The sequence below is a fragment of the Emys orbicularis genome, chromosome 16, assembly GCF_028017835.1.
Source record: "Emys orbicularis isolate rEmyOrb1 chromosome 16, rEmyOrb1.hap1, whole genome shotgun sequence".
In the NCBI taxonomy this organism is placed as follows: Eukaryota; Metazoa; Chordata; order Testudines; family Emydidae; genus Emys; species Emys orbicularis.
Genome location: NC_088698.1, coordinates 22,677,385 through 22,693,467, shown reverse-complemented (window position 1 = coordinate 22,693,467; position 16,083 = coordinate 22,677,385). Strand labels below are relative to the sequence as shown.

General features: G+C 45.2%; 1 protein-coding gene across 1 annotated transcript in view; it reads right to left on the bottom strand.

Annotated features, from left to right (window-relative positions):
- Positions 1–465: 465 nt before the first annotated feature.
- Positions 466–16,083, bottom strand: part of TMEM132D (transmembrane protein 132D) — a 412,093-nt gene continuing 396,475 nt past the window's right edge. Inside the window, exons 6-9 of the mRNA XM_065417537.1 lie at positions 10,118–10,323; positions 8,255–8,528; positions 4,794–4,985; positions 466–1,650 (exon numbers count right to left, since the gene is read on the bottom strand). Coding sequence (XP_065273609.1) covers positions 466–1,650; positions 4,794–4,985; positions 8,255–8,528; positions 10,118–10,323 — 1,857 coding nt within the window. The remainder of the gene's footprint in view (positions 1,651–4,793; positions 4,986–8,254; positions 8,529–10,117; positions 10,324–16,083) is intronic.

Sequence of the window (16,083 nt, the reverse complement as noted above, 5' to 3'; positions counted from 1 at the left end):
GGATGTCCTCTGCTTGTGTCTTGAATGACAAGCTTCCTTTCGTTGATCCGTTTATTCCAAGCCCGATTTTCGCTTTTAACCACAGCCTGTGATATTGAACATTAGAACTGTGTGAGCTTTGTAATATCCAAACTGTGTTGGAGTTTGTTATTTTTATTGATTTCCCGGGAAAGCTCAGAGAATGAGATCTTATTATTTTGCTAAGGTTTATTTTTCCATGTTGCCATGCATCAGAAACCGCACACACATTTTGTTCCAGTCTCCAAGCCCATTAGAAGACTTGAACTGTATGAGCTGTCCAGTATCTCTGCTTTCTTAGCTGGTTTTGGGTTGCTTCTGGGGCTCCACTGAGGTATTATCCACCACTTGACTCTCATTTGCCAACACATTTTTTGCCCCAAGACCCAAAATTAAAGGCAGAAAGGTGAGTGAAAACCAAAAACCAAAAAGGTCCTTAGCGTCTTATTACACACTCTCATGTAATCTCTCCATATAGTTTCTTAGCTCTTTGCACTCCCCAAGGTCCATATCCTGGCACACCCATTTAATATCGTCCTCACTACTCATCAGGATGGAATTGACGGTCGGGCACCCATCGTCGGAGGAGATGGTGGTAAAGGTGGTGAATTTGACTCGTTTCCGCTTGGAGGTAGGAGAGGCGGTCGGTTCACTTTTCTGTTCTTTCCCTTCAATGAATGTGGAGTCTGATGACCTGAAGACTTGGCCATTAACGTTCTTTTGGGCATTTGTGTTGAGGAGATATTTGCTCTCCTCAAAGTCCACCCCTCTGTCAATGGCAGTGATGCACTCATCTTGTTGGGATGAGAAGTTAATGTGATTCTCCAGAAGCTCTGTCCTGTTGCTCAACCCAACCCAGTCATGAGAGTGGCTCATGCCTTCCTGCTCTTCAAAGGGGACCTGTTTGTGCCTGTACTTCAAAGCAAAGGTGACACAGTTGATAAGGAAGACGAGGATTGCCAGGCAGAAGACTCCCAACAAAGCATACATTCCTATCTCCAGATCACTGAGCCCTCTGGGTGACTGCACAAGGTCATTCTCTTCCAAGTCCCCATTGCTTCTTGGCAAGTCCACCTGTGCAGGGAAACTGGTGAAGTCTATTGGAATGTTCTGCAGATGGCTGTCGTCATCCAGAAGGCTTTCTCTGTCCTCTTTTTTACTTAAAATAGACCTGTCCGTGGTAGTTCCTTTACCTTCCATTTGGCCCACTGAGGAGCTGCTGTAATACTGCCCATCTGGCCTAGCTCTGTCCTGCAAGGTGGTTTTCTGACGCCGGTCGCTTGCATGGTTTTCCAGGTGGACACCAGCCCCGCTTTGCTTGCTGTCGCTGATATTAGGGTTGGCATCGCTCTGTCCAAACTTGACTTTAATGCTCCCACTCCCAACAGCCAGGATGCTCTTCCTTTTGGATTTCTGGCATGGTTCACTGATCACCATCTCCACCTTCACCAGTGTCCCCTGGCCTTCAGTCTCAGCAGCGATCACGGGCCACTTGAATTTAGGGTCATGGTGAATGGAGACCACCTTTTCATCTAGAGAGGTAGCGATCAAGGAGAAGTCTTTGACGTCGTAAATATCCAGAGGCATGACAGCTCCATCGCTGAACTGGACCCAGCAGCTGATGGCTGCTTCCTGTAATATATAAAATAAACACACACACACACACACACACAGAATAATCAGCAAGGGAAAAATACTGTCTTCCCACCAATCCCCTCCTCCCCACAAACCATTTATAAGCAGGACAGAAATAAGGCTGAGCAAGAAAATTAATTCCTCACTGAGACGCATAAAAAAATACTAGTTTTAAACACCCATTGGTAATAAGCTTTGTTTTCCCAGGAGATGCTAAAAGGGAGCTGTGTTCTCTGAGATCCATGGAGTCTACTTCAGCATGATAATAAATTGCACGTCAAAAGGCATTACCGGCTACTGACTTCATTTACTGCAGTTATATATTTAAATGAAAAAATATTTATTACATTATTTCTAAACTGCTTAAGATACAAAATCTCCTCTTATTATACATAACATATGTTAAAAGCACCTAATCTAGCAAATAAAGCAACAGTGACTCCGGGTCTTCGAGCTTCGTTTTTGCCTTTTAGCATAAAAATGTTTTTGCACAAGCTGGGTCAGTGGGGGTTGTTGTTGTTTAAGCAAAACGCTCAAGATAAATGTCATGCTTGCTAACAATGTAAAGCAAGACAATACTCTCCTTCGTTTAGATTAGAATTATGATGTCCTGATCTCACATCCTCTAAAGTCAACAGACACATTGTTATTGAATTCAACAGGGGCAGGGTTGAGCCCGAATTCTGCGTCTTATACACACAACAGATTTTCACACGTGTCTAATGATTTTGGGACCCTCCATTTTTGGTTGCCAACTTGAGACACCTTAAGTAGAGACACTCAAAATTGTTAGTAGCTTCTAAAAAGCTTGGCCAGCACATACATACACCCACTCCAGATATTCAGTTGGTGTAAATCAGTATAGTTCCATTGGAGTCTATTTCCACCATCTACATCTAACTATTTTATATGTATTTAAAGAGTAGATCACAGACCTGAAGAATAAAACAACCAACCAAAAAAACAGGCTGTTTTTACATCCTAACTTAATGCACATGCGGAGAGTAAACCTTTTTCTTTGTTTTTTAACATCATGTTTACCAGTGGTTCTCCCGTACAGGTCACAGGAGATAGCCTACACTGTAATAGGATTCTCTGCTGTTTTAAGTAAGGGTTTGATTCTGAAATCCTTACTCAGGAAAAACTCCCAGCATCCTCAATGGGAGCTTTGCCTGTGTCCTTATTTCAGGACCAGGCCCTAAGACTTTGCTGGCTCTGTCATAAATCCTGGCTTTGTGTTTATTAATCTTCAGATGTTTCTTGAAGGCCACACGGAATTTATGGCATCAACTCTCATCCTCCCTCTGTGCTGCTTAAACCAGCATAATAATTTAATAATTTCACATTGCTCTCCTTATTGGGAACGTGCTTTGAAATATAATGTGCTAAGCAAGGGGAGTAATTGGGCACCGATCAAAACTCGTACAGCCCTGCCAGGGTGAACATTTTCCTTTCTGGTTTGTTACATTTTCGCCAGCATTCCGAGTGTGCCACTGCACCCAGAAGAGGGATTCAAAAAGACTTGATTTCTTGGAACTGAAATGTCAGAGCGGTGTAGCATGCTGGGGCTAAATGCCATCAAACCCAGCTTCTGAGCTGATTTCAAGGTAAGAGTGTTTAGCTCCACATGTCAGCAATGGATTAGTTCATTGGCTCTGTTTCTAGCTGCATGGCATCATCTTCTTAGCTCTTGGAAGTCTATGGGAACCTGATTTTTATTGCGCTAAAAAGACAGCAGCCCTATGTTACTTCTCATCCACCAGCTCAAGGATAAGGCCCTGCGATGAATTAGAGTCTCTCACCAGTTGGCCAGAATTCAAATGTATTTACCCTTATCATTTACCTTTAAAGCACAAAATGTGTTTAAACATAAAGGGCCCAATTCGTCCTGTGTCACTCCATGGTCTTCCCTGCTGTAAACCCATTGATGACGTTGGTATAAAAAATAAGTCATTTCAAATGCAGACAACAGCGTAAGAAAGAACAAAGATCAATCAGTCACTGATGGCAAATTTGTTAAATGATCCAGTGTTTTCAGACTCAAGGAGCTGTGTGAATGCGGACAGCGCAGGGCTGCTGAGTGCCAGTGCATGAGTGCACCATGTGATTCAAGCACTCAGGTCCCCAGCAAAGTGGTTTCAAAGTGAGGGTGTGAGAGAGAGCAGCGCACTGGCTGGGATCGGAGTTTGAGTCCGGCATTCCTGGGACCCGCAAGGGTTCACAGCACAGACAGGAGGAAGTGTCTGGTGTTGCTCATAAGGGAAGGCTCAAGCAAATGCCGGAACAAAGCTGATGGCCCCTGGTGGGAGCATTACCCGACTGTCCTCAGAAACAGGGGCTTTTGAAGGGATGGGGATGAGCAGAAGGGAAGTGAGAGACCTTGTGGCCCCTGACAAAGGAGACAAGGGGTGACTGAAAAATCAAAATCATAACATGGGTCAGTAAGAACGGGAGGTTCTCAGGGGCATTTTGAAATACTCATAGCAAGTAACTAAAGATGGAGGTGGCTGGCATTATAGCAAGTCCAGCCCCATCTGTTAGCGGTTTACAGCACAAGAGACCCTGCTCTGTTCTCATTTGCACCAGTGTCAATCTGGAATAATTCCACCACCACCGGCAGTTACTCCAGTATGAATGAGAGAAACTGGATCACAATAGTTTACTGTGGGGAAATACAACGCTCTTTCCTTTTTTATCTCCAGACTGGTGCATACATAGATGTTCATCCCGGCCGGAGCTTGAGGGGCGGTGTGTTCATTTGGATGGAATAAATGGGGCCAGAGACCCCAACAGCGGGATGGGCGGGTTATGTTGTTTATTTATGGCATGTGACTGGGTCGTCTGTGGGGCTTTGCGTTATTTATGGGCTGTGAACCAAAGAGACGGAGAGGGTTTGTTTGTTGGCACTTGGATTTTTGTTTTACAGGCATATTGCCTTTTTTTTATGGGAACGTTGTTTTTCTATTAAGGCGCCTGGTGACCTTCAGATGTAGGTGCCTATAAATTACAATGTTTTGCTAGAATATTATTAATAAAAGGCCACCTGATCCCATCAGCTTAGCTGGCGGGAAATGCTGAGTAGATTGGGGCTCAGAAGTTCCATCCTGTCAGTCAACAACACATGCCCTGGGTCCTTGTACCTGCTTTGGTGATTGAAGAAGCTCCTGTGCTACTGCTGTAGCAAAGATGGCCTTATTGCTCCCTGGGCTGAGCTGCAGGGAGAGCGACAATCCAGTTACCAGCTGGACTCCGAGGTCTGTTATGGTCACCTTCTCATCCAGAACTGTCACGGTCTTCTCAGCCAAGATGGCGTCCGAAAGAGGGGACAGGATCTGAAAAGAGAAATCGCTATTAGCGCTGGATGTTTTTGGATAGCACCCAGCACAACGGCATCCCCAATGGGCCCTCCGGTGCTATTGTAATGCAAATAAATAATCAATTGTACTATTCGTTAGTGCACAGATTTAATATTAGGGCTATCTTTATACATTAATAATAAATGATAGGTTAATCAATTGTCATAAACTGATATTGAGTCCAACAAGTAAATAGGTTGATTACGAACATATACAACACCTTTTACTAATGCGCTTATAACTGCTATTCACATCTGTAACATGCTTAGAACATCTATTAATCATTTATTAATAGAGTTGGGAGATATTTTTTCAGCAAGTAGTAAATTCGCTTAAAAATGCACATTTTGAGTCACCGAAATTATTTGTGAATTCAGGTCAAACTCAGGGAATAGTTTCGGCTAGAAAAAAAAAATTTCCCCCCGGAAATGACAAAACGTTTTGTTTCGACATTTTCAAAACGAACCATTTGGAATTTCATTCCCAAATGACGGTTGCAATGTTTCGTTCAACTAAACACATTCTGGGGGTTCAGTTTCTGTGATAAAAACAGTTTCAGTTACAAAGTAATTGATTTGTTTCCAGGTTTTTCAGTTCAGCCACCACACTGAAAAATCAGTTGTTCACTCAGCTCTCTTTATTAACCCTTTCTAAGTTCATTATAAATGTAACTGTAATAGTATGTGCAATTAAATGGGTAATAATTAAAAAAGTATGGGTGGGGGGGTAGAGGTAGAAAAACCTTTTACTGAGGCTAGGTCTACACTACCCGCCTGAATCGGCGGGTAGAAATCGACCTCTCGGGGATCGAATTATCGCGTCTCGTCGGGACGCGACAATCGATCCCCGAATCGACGCTCTTACTCCACCAGCGGAGGTGGGAGTAAGCACCGTCGACAGGAAGCCGCGGAGGTCAATTTTGCCACCGTCCTTACAGCGGGGTAAGTCGGCTGCGATACGTCGAATTCAGCTACGCTATTCGCGTAGCTGAATTTGCGTATCCTAAATCGACCCCCCCCGTAGTGAAGACCTGCCCTAAGATTCTAAATATCACAAGACAATTTGTAAACAATTAGTAGAATGAGTTTCATTCCAAATTCTTGCCCTGCAGAACTAAAGGATAAGAGCACACTGCAGAAAACGGTTGTGACAATGGGACGGAAACATAGAAAGGAGGTTTGTTCTGACTAAAGGGATCTGAATACACTGAGCAGGAGAAGTTGCCAGACTGAGACACCACTAACCACAGACTTGTATTTAGAAGGGGGCTTAGTTTAATGATGCTTGTGCGGTGGGCTACACTTTGCCAAACAGGTTCTTTAAACATACCGAGCTATCAGTTTCTTTCCCTTTGAATTCCCTTTTCAGAGTCACTCAAGATATTTATGTGCCCTTGTAGTGAGAACTGCAAGTCCCAGAGTCTTGGAGGCCTATAAAAAAGACCTTTTTATTGAGGCTCCCAGGCGTAGCAGCCCCAGAAGTCCAAGATGCAGCTATCTAAGGGACTGTCCTGAAAGTCTGGGGTCATGAACATACCTGAAGATGAGGCAATTATCTTCCTTTTAGCCCCAATGCCTGCTGATAGGTTGTCTAGTTGGGAGTACGTATAGGAGATTTATCCTTTCAGTTCTGGGACCTCGCTTCCCAATCCAGTGAATAGGTTACCAGAACAGGTGTTAGCAGAGCTAGCTTCTGGTTTTTTGGCTCTGCCACTGACTCTTTGTGTGACCTTGGGTAAGTCATTTAACCTCCCTATGTCTCAGTCTCGCCATCTGTAAAATGTAGTTAATGGTCCAAATTCTCAGCTAGCGTTAATTGGCATAGGTCCACTGAAGTCAATGGAGCCACGCCAATTTACACCAACAGAGAATTTGGCCTAATGACACTTATTCTCATCCTTTCTAAAGCACCTAGAGACGCTTGGCTGGAAAGCACTATCTGAGCACTGATTGCTATTATTGCTTTGTGGGTGTCCCTGTCCCTGTAATGTTTATATTCTGTAACACAACTTGAATTTCAATAATTTCAATCCCAGGCTTTCATATTTCATATTTCCATCCTAATTCTTCAACCTGCCCTAGTTAATATCAGCTTTAGTGCCTTGCTTTGTCAATTTAGGCCCTGACAATATGAAGTTATTTCACCAGCTGCCTCCCTTGTGATATCTGCAGTTGTGGATCTAGTATCAAAAAAGTATTAGTCAAATATAGGCAGAAATGGGTTCTGATGTTACATGGAATGGGATAAAATTACTGAAGCCTGCAACCCACATGCTTCAGGACATAGGTTGATCAATAGCTGGGAAGAGAAAGTAACCTGTCCCATCCCCCCACCCAGTAGAGTATTGCACCAGTGAGTGTATTAGGTAGGTTTTTACACTTTCCGCTGAAACATATGGTCTTTGCTTCTGTTGCAGAAGGGACACTGTGCTAGATGCATGATCAGTGGTCAATGGCTGCATTCCTGTGTGTTCAAATGCTAGTTTTTATGTGTGACTGTATGGCTGGTGAAAGCCCTTGAAACCGAAATCCTCTCATTAGCCACAGAATAGACACAGCTTGGACACTGTCCATGCAACCTTCCCTACTCATGTGCCTCAACCCTGACTCAAAGGTTCACCATCTCAGGGGGAGAGGGTCATTCAGCCTTCAACCCCATTCGGTCCATGGCTTCTCCACTAAGACTGCCAACAAGGGGGCATATTTGTGCCAGTCATGGTGTTTTTGATGATGTGGGCACAGTGCCCACTGCCCAGTGGATGACTCAGACCACCACTCATTTTTGACATAGGCTGCCAAATAGGCATCGGATGGCAGAAGCTTTCAGATACTAGCAGCCCAGGCCAGATTCAAAGCCAGGACCCAGCGTAACAGTGAAAAAACTTTGTAGTCTCTTCCCGATACCCCAATTCCTGTCTTCCTATCTAAGAGAGTCCCTCGAAGCCCCAACCCCTGGGGGAGGGGGGGGGAGGGGAGGGAGGTGTGGTGGTATATCCAGTTATAAAGATAAGAACAACTTGTAAAATTCAGATCTGGATCCAGGTTTAGATTTCATCCTCTGTCCCGCCCCAGGTCTGAGGGTGTTGGATCTGGGAGAGATTGGTTTGACTCCATTTCTATGCTCCTATTCCTAATGAAGGGACTCCCCTGGTGATGCTTGCCAAGTGCTGTTCTCAGGAGGGCAGGGTAAAGCCTTGTACACCAAGGCGAAGGAGGAGGGGGAGCCCAGCAGCCAGTTTTCCCTACCTGAATTGTCGTCATTCCAAGTTCTTGTCCAATCAAAACCTGTCCGCCTTGCAGCTTAGCGATTCTGGGCTCCTCCACCTGCATGAAGTCACTCACCAGCTCCGTGATATCCACCTGCCAGTCAGAGCCTAGCAAATAGCTCAGCTGGCCACCTGGGTCAGAGGGCTCGGCTACAAACTGTGTGAGGACTCGCACCATGGCGTGCTGGTACTGCAGGGTGCAGCCTCTGCCCTTCCGCTCGTCCTCTTCTTCGTCGTCACTGTCTCGGGCTGGTCTGGGGAAACAAAAAAAATCAAGCAACCCAAGGAAGGAGGGCGAGGCTGTGTGCCCGGCTGCAACGGCTTGTTAAGCACTGATAGGCGCATCCAAACAGGGAGCTGGGGAGCGCCTCAGCTCTTTCCTCTCTCTTGCCCTGCGCACCCAGGCTACGTCCAGTCCTGCAGCTTCTTCCTCTAGAACATTTCTGACAGAAGTCATAGTCCCTCATCTCCCCCCAGGATGACGTAGCCTCCTGGTTTCTCTCACCTTCACAGCCCCACGCCCCTGGTTCACACAAAAAGCAGCTTCTAAAGTCGCCTTCCTTGCCTGCGCCTCTGACCACCCTGCTAGGGTGACCAGATGTCCCGATTTTATAGGGACAGTCCTGATATTTGGGGTTTTGTCTTATATAGGGGCCTTTTACCCCCTACCTCCTGTCCCGATTTTTCACACTTGCTATCTGGTCACCCTACACCCCACCCCTCCCTCACCTCCAGTGACTTCCCACGTCAAGTCCAAACTTTTCATCTTCACCTTCACACCTCTTATCCCATGACTCACCCCACTCTGTCTATGATGCCCGACTTCTTTGTGCTTTTGTCAGCGATGGACATGAACGTCTCCTCTGCGCTCTTATCAGCTACCCATACCAATATCTCCATGCTGCCAGTTAACGCATGGAAACCCCTCTTTAAATAGGTCTGCAAGGCCAGGCCTTCAAATCCCTCCATCAGAACCCTTCTACTGTGACACTTCAAGGAAACCAGTCAATAAATCAGGGGCAGATGGGAATAGTTCACACCTACTTTATCAATTTGTTATAATAGTAATTAATACAATTGTCAGTGTACATAAACCCATATCCCTCTGGCCCACCCTTCATGTGCCACTTGTCTTCGCGGACTGTAAGCTCTGTGGGGCAAGGACTGTGTCTACACAGCACCTAGCAAAATAGGACCCTGATCCTGATTTCATAGAATCATAGAATATCAGGGTTGGAAGGGACCTCAGGAGGTCATCTAGTCCAACCCCCTACTCAAAGCAGGACCAATCCCCAACTAAATCATCCCAGCCAGGGCTTAAAATGCTATGGCCTCCCTGTCAGGGAATCGAACCCCAGTCTCCCACGTAGGGATACTTACCACTATACTAACAAGGATGTACCTATTGTAATATACATATGGAATATATAAGTGATGCAAACACAATTAGTAATTATTATGCTTAATAAATAGTTATTAATAATAAATTAAACAATGGCATCCCATTTACCAGGCCTCAGACCAGACAGATCTGGTCTTTGCTGATGTCTTGTAGTATTGCATAAGTGAAAACACTGACCCTGCCTCACCCGGCCAACAAGCTATTTCCATTTAACCCACTAGTGCTATAAAAGAAAATTGATTTTCAGTGCAGATCCATGCAATCTGTGGTTCCTGTTGTCCTAATAAGTACAATGCGACAGCTGATTGAATAAATGTCTGGTGACCTTCAGGTTTACACCGGAATTGCATTAAGGCCAAATGAGTGTGTGCAGATCCGCTGGCCATGTCAGCTGCTTGGCACGTGAACAACCCAGATTGAACATTCGCTAATGAAACCTACCTCTTATTAGAGATGATAGGGACCCTCCACCCCTTGATCTGGTTTAGTTCTGTGTCAGAAATCTCTATCTGCAGTGGGAGGCGAGGAACCCAGACTGTCATTTCCAGTGGGGCAGTCAGATCCTGGTAAGTAAAATTAACGATGACATTCACTTTGCCTTTCATTTCCTTCCCGTTGACAAAGACATAGTCACATCTGTCAGAAACCTGTAAAAGGGAAAGGAGGAAAAAATTAATGAGTCTCTGTACAAAATTATAAAGCTCACCCCGTGCTGAGTGAGTGGGAGGGAGGGAGAGATAAGATTCGGGTTTGAACTAGTTCCAAACTCTGAGGACAACTAGCAACAACAAGAAAGGTGCCCGGTTTGCCATTAGCAGACTGCATAATTTAGGAATACTTGCGAGCAAACAGGCTTTTCCTGCTATAAATATTTCCAATGGGAGCTATCATAAAAGAACAGCTCCATTCAGTTCTCAGCCCCACCATTAGGACCTCTGGCTCTGGTTCTGAACTTGTTCTGGCTCTGATGGAAGTCCACTGAGTCATGGTCCCAGCCCCCCAGTAAGTCAGACAGATGGTATTAAGTTCCCTCTCCTCCAGTTTGGTGTGATTCTAAGGAAATGTGATGTAAACATGAGGAAAATCAGATGGGTAGGTGCCTGCACAGGATATTCAATAGGAGGCATATTTCCCTGATCAATTCTGAAATGATGTCCTGGAGTGGTGATGGTGGTTGCTGTATTGCAGGAAGTAGCATTAAAGATTCCCTCTGAATCAGTACTGGACCAACACCGACACATGGCATTAGGGGTGCTGTGCTTCTGGGGGTGCCACCTTTCAGAAAAGACACAAAGCTGAGGTCCTCACCACGTTTGTGAGAGCATTCTGTGCATTTCTGTGGAGTGGTGTGAACAGCTTCTGGACATTCTATGCTTCCTCTGTGGCTTCCCTCCTCCTGTCCTGGTCCTCTTCCCACTATCTCGGCTACTTCTTAAACACCCCCAGCTCCTCTGGTCCCGTCACCCTTCTCTCTTCTTGCACCGCATTTCTCCCTTGTTCTATTGCTTCCCAGCCTTCCATAGTTTAGATGAACTCTGGGCTCTGTTCAAGTGATGCTAACCTACCGTTGTTTTCCCTAGTGTCCTGCATCATACAGAATCCAAGTGACTTGTAGGTTATTCTAGGATGGTCCAATCCTGCTATCTTTGACTTCAGTGGGAGTTTTGCATGAGTAAGGACTACAGGACCTAGTCCCTAATGAGGGATAGTAGAGAAATGGAGCAGGACGCTCACAATCCAAACAAACCCAACATGCTGGGGATGGTGGAGCTGTCATTATAATAAGGCTATGTTTGGGGGCCTTGAAACATTTCCCCCCCAGTTTCATAAGGGATAAGAATACATTTTGAGGACAGTACCACAGAATAAAACAAGCATATGCAAAGCAAACAGAAAATGGTATTTTGTTGTTCAACAGAGACAGAGGGAGTTTTCTAATCCATCCATATCTGGAGGCATGTATTCATCGTGTCAATAGGGCTCCATTTATCATTGTGAGGTCTTAAATCTCTCTTGATACAAAAAGCACTCAAATCGGATTGAAAAAAGTTTTACTGAAACAAGTCCAGACAGGTTTATTATAATTTACTGCACGGGCGGTTCCTTGAAAGACTACACATGCTGAGGATTATTTGATATTAGCATTTCCCCTCAACCTCTCCCTAATAAAGAGCACTTGATTTTTGCATTTTGAAAAGTTGAATAAAATAGTGCCTTTGTTAATGTACAGCATGAAAGGGAGGAGGAGGTGTGTGTGTGTGTGTGTTGTATGATAAAAGTTATTAGTTTCATCAAGAGATGGGGGAGAACCAGACTTCATTCTGAACCACTTTTGAACTCTGGCAGTTCAAATGAAATGGAACTCCTGTCTAAACCACCCCTGGTCTGGTAAACCCAAACCTGAAGCCCAATGTCCTCATACTTGACACTTGTGGCAAAGACAGAATTGGGCAATGACTCTCCCATCAATTTCTGTTCCCTCCTTCCCACCAGCACAGCCAGCTCAGTAACCGACTGGCTCCTCCATTTGTATCATTTCTTCCTCTGGAAGAAGAAAGTGTCTGCTCAACCATCTGCCTTTACTTCTTCAAACATGACCCAGAATTCCTTGGCTGCAGCGGTGTGCCGAAAGAGGTGTGGTAGGTGATAGTACAAAGGATTCTGGGAGGCCAAGGCCTTGCTACAGCCAACAGCAGAAACAGAAACCTCTTGTCCCTTTGGAGGATGAACCAGATGGGTAGAAACTCTAACTGGAGAACAAGAGTATGGGAGGTTTCAGAGTAGCAGCCGTGTTAGTCTGTATCCGCAAAAAGAACAGGAGTACTTGTGGCATCTTAGAGACTAACAAATTTATTTGAGCATAAGCTTTCGTGGGCTACAGCCCACTTCATCGGATGCATAGAATGGAACATATAGCAAGGAGATATATATACATACAGAGAACATGAAAAGGTGGGGGTTGTCCTACCCACTCTAAGAGGCTAATTAATTAAGATGAGCTATAATCAGCAGGAGAAAAAAACCTATTGAAGTGATAATCAAGATAGCCCATTTCAGACACTTTGACAACAAGGTGTGAGGATACTTAACATGGGGAAATAGATTCAATGTGTGTAATGGCTCAGCCATTCCCAGTCTCTGTTCAAAGAGTGTGGGACTGGCCAGCTGATCAGTGTCCGAGGCAGTCACTGTGCTCTTGCAAAAATAATACCCTAGGCAACCACCTACTTAGCTTATCTCTTGGGCTGCCCCTGACTTGCCATATGGATTGATATCGAAAGGTTCTACGTTAGCGAAACTAGGATCTACCAAGAAAGAGATGGTCATGTGTGTCTACAGCTGATCTCAGCAGAAGACATATCGTCCGTCCAAAAGCTCAGGGTGGGAGCATAAACCAAGCCTACCTCAATACTGTGAGTCTGACAAGGATCGGACACAATGTCCTTTCCAAGCCATTTCTGACAACACTTTATTCATAATAACCTGTAGCCCTGGCTATCAATACTGCTGAGAGTTACTAAATCTCACTCAAGCGCTTTGGCAGCTATTGCAGGAGTCTAGGTGAGCCGACAAGACCTGTTCATTACAGCTAGTTAAAATATATGAGTAAATGTACATGTCAAATAATTTATTAACTACAACTTTACAGTGCTGATGATCTGAAGGAATGATCTATTAAAACCCTGAACTCTTTTCACAATCCATTACCAGCCAGACCTTCTTTTCCATTATGTGGATATATTTAATATTTCTGACTTCTGAATGCATAATCTTGCACTTATCTGAATTTAATGCCGTTTTCTACTTTTCTGTTTAAATGCTGAGTGAATTTAAATGTTATTTAAATATCACCAGCTTTTGTGGCACAATTTACATCCTTGGTATTTTGTTTTTCAATACAAAGGGCTTAATAGCAAAACCATTTCCACATTTTTTTGTCCCCGCCCTTTAGCTGCATGGATGGATTCTTGTGTGTGTAGGGTAGATTCCATCCCCAGGGCACTGGAAGAGAGCAGTCCTTCCACTTGGATCTGTACAAGGGGCACAGTGCTGCCCTACAGGTATTGTGCTCACATGAATTGCATCATTCTTCCCCAGGAGCGCCGCCAGCTTTTTTGCCGCCCTAGGCGGCGGAAGGTCCGGCCCCCGAAATGCCGCCCCCGACAGAGGCGGCAGAAGGTCCCGCCCCCGAAATACTGCCGACGACCAGGGCGGCTGAAGATCCGGCCGCTGCGGTCGCCGCCCCCCAAATTTTTTCACCTAATGGGTTGTGCCGGCCCTGTTCTACCCACCTGTATTCTCCAATGTCCTGTCTGCCAGACAGGAGGGCACAGGACCCTCAGGCAGCGACTGGTACTCCTGCTCCATCTCTCACCTCACGTTACCTCGCATCTGCAGGAGAGGATCTTCCATTCCCCGCTAGCACTGTGCGTTCCTCCTAATCCTTCTGTGTGTTTTAAGTGATGCTCTGACACTGAAAATCTCTGGTGTGCTAATGAGCTTCAGCTGCTACTTGCTGGTTCGCTCTTCTCCTTGGGATGCCCGCGAGGAGAAAAATTAGACAAAGCCTCAAAGCTCTCGTTTACACCTGAGTCATTGCAGATCAAAGTTCAAGCCGAGGTGGCTCCGAGGAAAATAATCAGCCAGGGAGCTGAATGCCTCAGATACTTAGCTTGCCTCTGCACACTGAAGCCCAGATACCGATTGCAATGAATGGCCTGTAAATGGGGATTTTCCTTTCTCAAACTTGAGGCCAGTGTATTAGCTTACAACTCCAGTGCCTCACTTAACAATTAGCTATACTAAGCAATTACGCAGCCTTAACTAATTAACTCCATGCCTTGGGGAGGCAATTAATCAAGTATCTTCATTTCCCAGAGGGGGAAGCTGAGGCAGAGAGGCTAAGTGTCTCCCAAGGACAGAGCTGGGACTAGACCCCCAAGCGGCTCCTGGGTATAAGTAACTTCTGACACTGATCTGAGCGTGACAGCTGGGGTGAGGTTCTGTGCTGGACTTCTAGGAGCTGCACCTTAGAACTTGCAGCCCAGGGGGCCTAAGTTACATCAGCCTCCCTGAGTTGTCCTGTGTGTGGCAGCATTGCCCAGTATCTCGGTCGCCTCAGCATGCCTCTCCCACCCCCAGCTCTGCCCCTGCCATGCCCCAGCACTGAGGAGCTTGAGGAGGTCCCTGGGAGCAGCCTTACAGTGCCTGTACCAGGGGAATCCTCCGCAGCAGGATATAGGGCTTTGAGGGCATCTTTATGCCACTCTGGCCCTTTTATGCGACATAAAGGAACCGAAGTGGGGGTGAGAATCTCTCCCTTTTAAAATGGAGTTATTCCTGATTTACACAGGGTGAGAGGAGAATCAGGCTGCCAGATTTTAAATTCATTAATGGTCATGCAATGGAGAGAGAAAATAAAGCTGGCAGGAAAACAGACTTCAATTCTGGCTTCCCCAGGGTTATCATAAACAGGGAGCAAACCAAAACCCCAATACTACTGCAAGAATGATTAAAGAAATGCCTTGATCTTGTGCCGTTAAGATTATAATGTATAAAAACAAACAGATGCAGGCGGGCAGGGAGAGATTGAGCGGTTCGGTTACCCAATCTCTCCCGTTTACTGCTCTGTAAATGAAGAGAGCAATAATTATTTGATCATTCAATTCCCAGCCAGTCCTTTGGATGAATAAACACAACGGTTCGGTTGCAGTTTGTTCACAATGCCAAGAGAGCAGCACCAAGACATGGTATAACATATACTTCATTTTCATAAATCAGGCCAGGGCATTCAGAAACAGGTCATCATTAAAAAAAGCAGATTATCTTTGCCTTGTTTTACTTCAGACATGTCCAAACCATTCATCTTAAAGCAGAAAGAGAAAATTCAGCAGAAGAGAGAAAAAGGATATAGGTTTTCCAAAAACCAGGCAGTTTCTCTGTCAGTCTGTTTCCTTCTTGCAAATAGCTCTTTCGGTGGCCTATGTGAAATGAGTTTGATGGGTCTCAGTTGAGCACCCTCAGGTAGCAAGTGTAAAAAACCGGGACAGGGGGTGTTCTTCACCCTTCACCATCTGAGACAGAAATAGGGAAGCTCCAAGTTTATTAAGCTCATGAGTACAGTGAATGAGGGGTGTGTGTGTGTGTGTGTGTGTGTGTGTGTGTGTGTGTGTGTGTGTGTGTGTAAGCAAACTTCTCCCTGTAGGAGTGTTGGGGGGGGTCAGCCCAGAATAAGTTTATTTACCTCAGACAATTTCCAGAGAACTAGTAAGCACATTTTAAAAGGTAGATGCCTCATAAATATCTCTATATTAAATAAGAATCTGCCTATGACATGTGAAATACAAAAGCCCCTTTTCATCAATCAAGAAGGGTAGGCCTGGAACCCTGTACATGTAGGTGTGCAC